At 30.7% G+C, this 6439-nt stretch overlaps 1 protein-coding gene across 2 annotated transcripts; it reads left to right on the top strand.

The window, feature by feature from the left end:
* Positions 1 to 5: 5 nt before the first annotated feature.
* LOC113363426 (ubiquitin carboxyl-terminal hydrolase 35-like) lies at positions 6 to 4620 on the top strand (the record flags this gene model as incomplete). 2 transcript variants are annotated; one of them, XM_026605931.1, is given in 10 exon segments in its annotated part: positions 6 to 337; positions 405 to 616; positions 686 to 841; positions 911 to 1054; positions 1116 to 1291; positions 1354 to 1539; positions 1605 to 1684; positions 2002 to 2118; positions 2275 to 2424; positions 3355 to 4620. In XM_026605931.1, coding segments are annotated over 10 exon segments (2592 nt in total). In that variant the 3' UTR covers positions 4395 to 4620.
* Between the last annotated feature and the right edge of the window lie 1819 nt (positions 4621 to 6439).

Raw genomic sequence — 6439 nt, 5'->3', positions numbered from 1 at the left:
TACAGTATGGCAGTCAAACAGCACGTTAATGAGGTGGACGAGCGCTCTGAAGTGCAGCCTGTAGATCTGGAGCAAATAATACAGACTATAAAACTTATCCGACAAAACCGAAGTCATTTGCTTGTTGGATCTAATCTTGTCAACTTATTTGAAACCATAGTACACTGCTTAGCTCATGTGCACAACCCAAGGGAAACTGGGTTATCAAGATTTCTAGAAAATGTCAATCTAGTTCGTGATTTCTTTAAAGAAACCTGTGACAATTTGCCAAATACTTTAAAAGAACAAGTTGTATCAGCTTGCCTCAAGAAGTTGTATCTTGTTTTATCAAAAGCAGGTATATATTAATTGTGTAGTCTTATATGATTACTTTCATAATTCTCATAAACCGTTTTTTTGATTAGATTCTAGCGAACCATGTGCAGCAGTGTCTATAATATTAACATTAGTAGAACCGAACATTGTGCCTGGAGCTGTATCTTGGCTTTTGAGAGAAAATCCTGGGGATGATGAAACATTATTAAGAATATTACGCAGATTGTTTATGTGGCTCCGGTATTGTAATTACACACCATGTTTGACCGAGTGGACCATTACATTTATGAAGGGGTTGCAGGTATATTTGTTACTTTACAGATTGTTTTATATTAGGTAATATTTTACTTATATCTTATGTTTGTAACAGGAAGAAGGCAGATGGGATGTTATGCTTGCAGCCAGCAGTTTGGTTATAGAAAATTTATTGGCAGGGCTGGCCATGCCATTGTTTAGATCAACCATAGCACCAGTTGTTGAGCACATGCTCACAACTGTTTTGCATACGCCACTTTTGCTTCAAAAGGTACAATTTAGTTTTTATCCTTTGATGAAATTTAATATAATTGCTGTTTTAATATAATGTTGAACTTAGGTTTTGCCACGATTAATGGTAGTGTTAAATCAATTATCTCGAGAAGATTCAATTAGTGCTAATTTGACCAGGCAAAGATTGATTGATATAATAACAGCTTTATTAGAAGTATTTCCAAATGAAATTGAAGGCCATAAGGATGTTGTAAGTATTACTTCTTCTTCAGGAATATGTTTTGGCACAATAATATAAAATTTGATTTTAGGTGAATTTTGTACATAATGTTGGCCCTTCCGCTGATTATAGAAGGGTCTTAAAATGCAATGCATCTATGAGTATTGTAAGAATGTCCACACCCGGTTCAAGCAAAGTTGGATTGAATAACTTAGGAAATACTTGTTACATGAATAGTGTTCTTCAATCATTATTTATGACCAGACAGTATGTATATTGTAAAAGTATAATCAATATGAAAAATTACTAATTGTGGTATCTTTTTTTAGATTTTACAAGCAAGTTATCTTATCGAGTGGTGGTAAACGTGGGATTGTAATGAAGCAATTGGCTCATTTATTTGCTTTATTAAGTTACTCAAATCGTCCTTATATTTCACCCAAAGACATATTGCAGATAGCCAGACCGCCTGGGTTTACGCCAGGCCAATACCATGACAGCTCTGAATTTCTTGTGTTAGTCATTACTTAATTATCTTGAAAGTAGATGTATTGTTTTTTAATTTTTCAATTATTTACAGATATTTATTAGATACATTGCATGAGCAAGAAACACAGTTGAACAGAACTCTTGGCACAGAAGCGAAAGTAGCTAACACAGGTAAATATTTCTTTTTTTCATTAATATTTTAGTGTATTCTTATATACTCTAATTTCAATCAAATTAGAATAAGCCTAAATTTGTTATTACCATCATTCAATTTGTATAATTCATAGTGCATTTTATCTAATATTTTATTTAAGCAAAAAAAAATCTGAATCAGCAAAAGCAATTTACTTTAACTCTGGAAGAAAAATGTATCAAGCTATTAGTTTATAAAACACACCCAAATACCATTTTTATTTACTGTTAGAAAATTTATGATTTTTTCCTCATGATTTATATTATTGTTTCTTTTTCATGTTGATGCACTAAAGTTAATACTTGTGGCAAATTTTCACAAAAAAACATAAATAAAAGAAGATTCCGGTTGAACAACTGGCCTTATTCTAAACTAAATCACTCGAGTTCCATGAGATTTTCAAATAATAATGGTATTTTATTTTTGTTTCTTAGTTTTATTTTGACAAGTTTATTTATTTATAGTTTGTAATTAATATGATTGAGGAATAATTCTTATATATTTTGAACATTTATATACATACTTAAGTAACTGCTCTAAAAAAAGTGTTTTTTTTTATGTTTTGCAGATGATGTAAATTTTCAAAGTAATAGTGATATGTTTACTAAAAGCAAACTGCCTGGAACTTCTAAAAACAGTAATGAGTATATGGAGACTGATGATAAATTTTCTAGTGATAAAATAATTCTTAAGAGCAGTAGCAGTAACATTGAAATAGGTAAGTTATTAGTTTTATCAATTCTTATAAGCTTTTTTTTATAAATGGTTCTCTAATAGTGCTTTCAATATAGCGTAACCACAATCGTGTGCTGAATCGCTCATATCTTTAGGCAATTATTTCCATAGGTACATACAATACTTTGAAACGCCATTCATTTGTTTCAGCACTGTGGATTTTGTTTTTTAAGCTTATGAAATAATTTAAGGCTTTTAGCTTTAGTTATACCCTTTATTAGCTCTCTCTGTTTAAACACAGTATATATCTATTATGTGTTAGGCTCGTCCATGCTCGCCATTCTCAAGAAACATTGCTGTTTTATTTAGTAAGATGGATATAAATGTATAGTCGGGTGGAAACAAGTGGGCCACGTTATTATTTTTAGTTGTAAAATGGTTAAAAATGAAAATATTTTCGTAATTTTTTCTTTATTTGCAAGGGTATTCCAAAACGCAACTTTTTATCATAGCAAATGCTTGTAATTTAGTTTGGAAGTATCTCTTTATTTGAATGGCAAAAAAAGTGTGTGGAAAATCATTATTACAACTGATGAAATTGTTCAAATTTTCCGTTTCTCATTAACATATCTTGGGAAATCTCATAACATACATATTATAACCGTTGGACTGTCTTATTGTATTTGAAGAACATTGTAGAACAATAAATCAACAATTTGAAACAGATTTTTGCAATTTGAATGTGTAGTTGTATCATCATCGTACGCCGCTAAGTTTACCGAACAATGCTAAATTCCAAAACTTGGAATTTGTGCATATATATCTATCTCTTCTATTTTAAAAACCCTGTGCACAATGTTTTTTTAATGCAGGTATCTATTTAATGTTGATGTATGATCAGTATTGAGTGATAAGTAGTACCCTTACAACTTTGCGATTGGCACTTACAGTTCAAATTTTCTATTTCATTCAGATATGGATTCAAGCAGTTCATCAAACCCTTATACCTCGAAACCGGACAAACCCTTATTCAACACAGACTGCAAAACAATCACTCAAACTTGCTTCAACGGAGAAATGCTGACTTGTTACGAATGCATGGCTTGCCGCTCACGAAGCAACAACCATGATACATTTAGAGACTTACAATTAGCTTTTCCGGACAACAACACGACATCTGGTGAAAAATCGTACTCGGTGCAATGGCTACTTGATTATTATCTGTCGAAGGAAAAATTACAAGGTGCGAATAAATATTCTTGTGGACAATGTAAAACGTTGTGCGATGCCGAACGGTCTATCACCATTTTGGGCGCACCACAAAATTTGATTTTGACTCTGAAGCACTTCAGGTATGATGCGGTTCAGCATGAAAGGAAGAAGTTATCTCACAAAATACATCATAATGAAAAAGTGCATTTGGTTGTTATGTCAAACAAACAGCCTGTGAAAGTTTTTTATATGTTATATGCTGCAGTGGTTCACGATGGTGTTAACATGGACAGTGGACATTATTACACTTATGCTATGGATAAACATAAACATTGGTATAAGTTTAATGATAGTGTGGTAAGCAATGCATCGTTTAAAGATTTGGACGAAATGAACCCTTACAATACTCCGTACATATTATTTTATAAAATAATTGGCACGCAAAGTATTTCGGCGCAAGAGCTTAAACAAAACGGTGTTGACAGTCCCAAGAAGTTAAGATTGGGAGAAACTATGATTTATAATGGATTGAAAAATAAGGACAAAGACATGTTCAACATGAAACATTGTTCAGAAGATTGCGATATTGACTTCGAAGATTTACCTTTGGATCTCCAGGATTTGATAAGGCGTGATAATAAGCGTTTCGAGGAGGAGAATTTGTTTAATAAATCGAGTAATACAAATACTTCACTGCTTTTTGGTAAAGACAAATCGGATTCGGATAACGAAGACGACTCTCCGAGCGGTTGCAGTGGAGGATCAGGAATTACAAGTAATGCCAATCGATATATATTTTAGTACTCGTTTTTATTAAACTTAAAATTAGTTTTCAATAATCCACTGTTATTACTTTATGAATTATATATAGTTTAATTGTCTAATGATGAAATGTAATATAGAAATTTTGTATATGGTACTTATATACAGAATCATGTTCTTTTGTTTCACTATAAATACATGCAGTATTCTTTTTATTCACTTATGTGTTAAAAACATTAATTTGTGATCTTAAGTTTTGTTGTGGCACTCAGTGTTGTATTCATTTACTTAACATTTAGTTTTAGTTAGAAATTAATGATTTCCAATCAAAGACCTGAATTTATTTTATACTTAAAACGCAAATAATTTATTATATACATATAGTATATTTATGAATAAAGTTGAATATAACATTTCATTTTGCTATGTTTAATTTAACGCAATTAATTATTGCACAGCAAATAGCATATTTACTAGTTAAGGTGGAACGGGAAATGATTTGTTTTTATTGAGTGTTCCATTCATTAAGACTATTGTGAATTCTATTTGAATTTTATGATTAAATTCTGCCTGTGTTTTATTTAAAATAAAGTATCCTAATTTTTTATTTCGTATTTGATATTTTTTTGCCGGAACTGCCAAACATTGCTAAGTTTTTCTGGCGGTTTTAATATTATTTTTATTAACTTCTCAAAGAAGTTTGTTTCCGCCAGAAAATTCTTCCCGCTTGTGTTGTTTTTTAGACGTTTCAAGTCATTCTGAATCGTTTGAGATCAGGATGGTAGATATGTCTGTCTGAGTACGTACGTAAATCAATATTTGACATTTTGGGCGTTTTTTTTTTCAAAAAAAAAAATTGGAAGAATTAAAAATGCCATAAGAAACTCAATAAGGTCTCTTTATCCACGACCATCGGCGGAACCAATTATATACAATCAGCAGATATTTTTTATACACAGCATGTTCCAAAGTCGAATACAATCAGCAGATAAATGCAACATTTTTCATCCACTTTTTACTGGACCAATTTTAATCGAAAGATATGGTTGGAAGCGCTGAATAGCGTTTAGAAAAGATCGGTCGAGTTTAAAAATAATAATTATTTTGTTTCTGATGAAACTTAGTTGAATAATGGGTTGCGCTTTTAAGATATACAAGCGCATGTTTTTGCACTTATATACTTACTGATATTATGTTTTTTTAGGGGGTTTTCCAGTGTAGAGGAAAAGGAGAATTTTAGGTCATTTTTAAATCACCATAAACAAAAGCAATGAATTTTTTTTAATAATTTAATTAACAAAAGTGCAGAAAAATTGTGATAAAAAATGTTAATAATTTCAAAAATGAGCAGTTGTTGAAATGGGGGATCACAAAAAATTGGTACATAATCGTGTCTCATTGCAACCTTCCTAGTAATCCAAAATTAAAGATTAATAATCAACAATGATGTTGCAATGGCATGTACTAGGATTCAATTAAAAAAATAATTGAACAAAAGGCTACTGTTTAAAAAAAAGATCTCTTTCTTATCTCTTTTTTGAGTTTCGTTTTTAAAAATAATGAAAATTGATATTGGGAGATGAGACTAGAATATGCTAGAGAAGTCTATAAAGAAGATTCTTTGAAAATTTCAAGTGAGTCGGCCCTGTAGAACTCGAGAAATCGTGGATATCGTATTAAGAAAGACAGTTTTAAGAAAGACAGTTTTAAGAAAAACACGTTTAAAGTTTTGCAAAAGTAAGGAAACAGAAGAGAATCATCAGGACAGATAGCTGTATTTTCTAAAATAATTTAAATTTTAAAAAATCCTGTTGCTCACATATTCTTCAAATTCAAGGTCTTGAATTCAAGACTTCAATAGCCAAGCTTTAAAAATTAAAAAAACGTTTTTTTAGAATTTTGGCTTAGCATATCTCCTTAAACGATATGTATTGAAAATAGTATTGATTAGTTTATAGTGAAAGCAACAACTTTATTTTCGAAAATTCGATACAGTTGAAAATTTTATCTAAATAGGTAAATCTCAATTTCAATTCTCAATCTCAAGTTATAGTAATCGCAAAAAAAAATCGAAATTAACATTT

The sequence above is a fragment of the Ctenocephalides felis genome, unplaced genomic scaffold (assembly GCF_003426905.1).
Source record: "Ctenocephalides felis isolate EL2017-DRISC unplaced genomic scaffold, ASM342690v1 CF-g0.4_SCAFFOLD_00845, whole genome shotgun sequence".
Classification (NCBI taxonomy): domain Eukaryota; kingdom Metazoa; phylum Arthropoda; class Insecta; order Siphonaptera; family Pulicidae; genus Ctenocephalides; species Ctenocephalides felis.
This window is presented reverse-complemented; position numbering and strand designations above follow the sequence as displayed.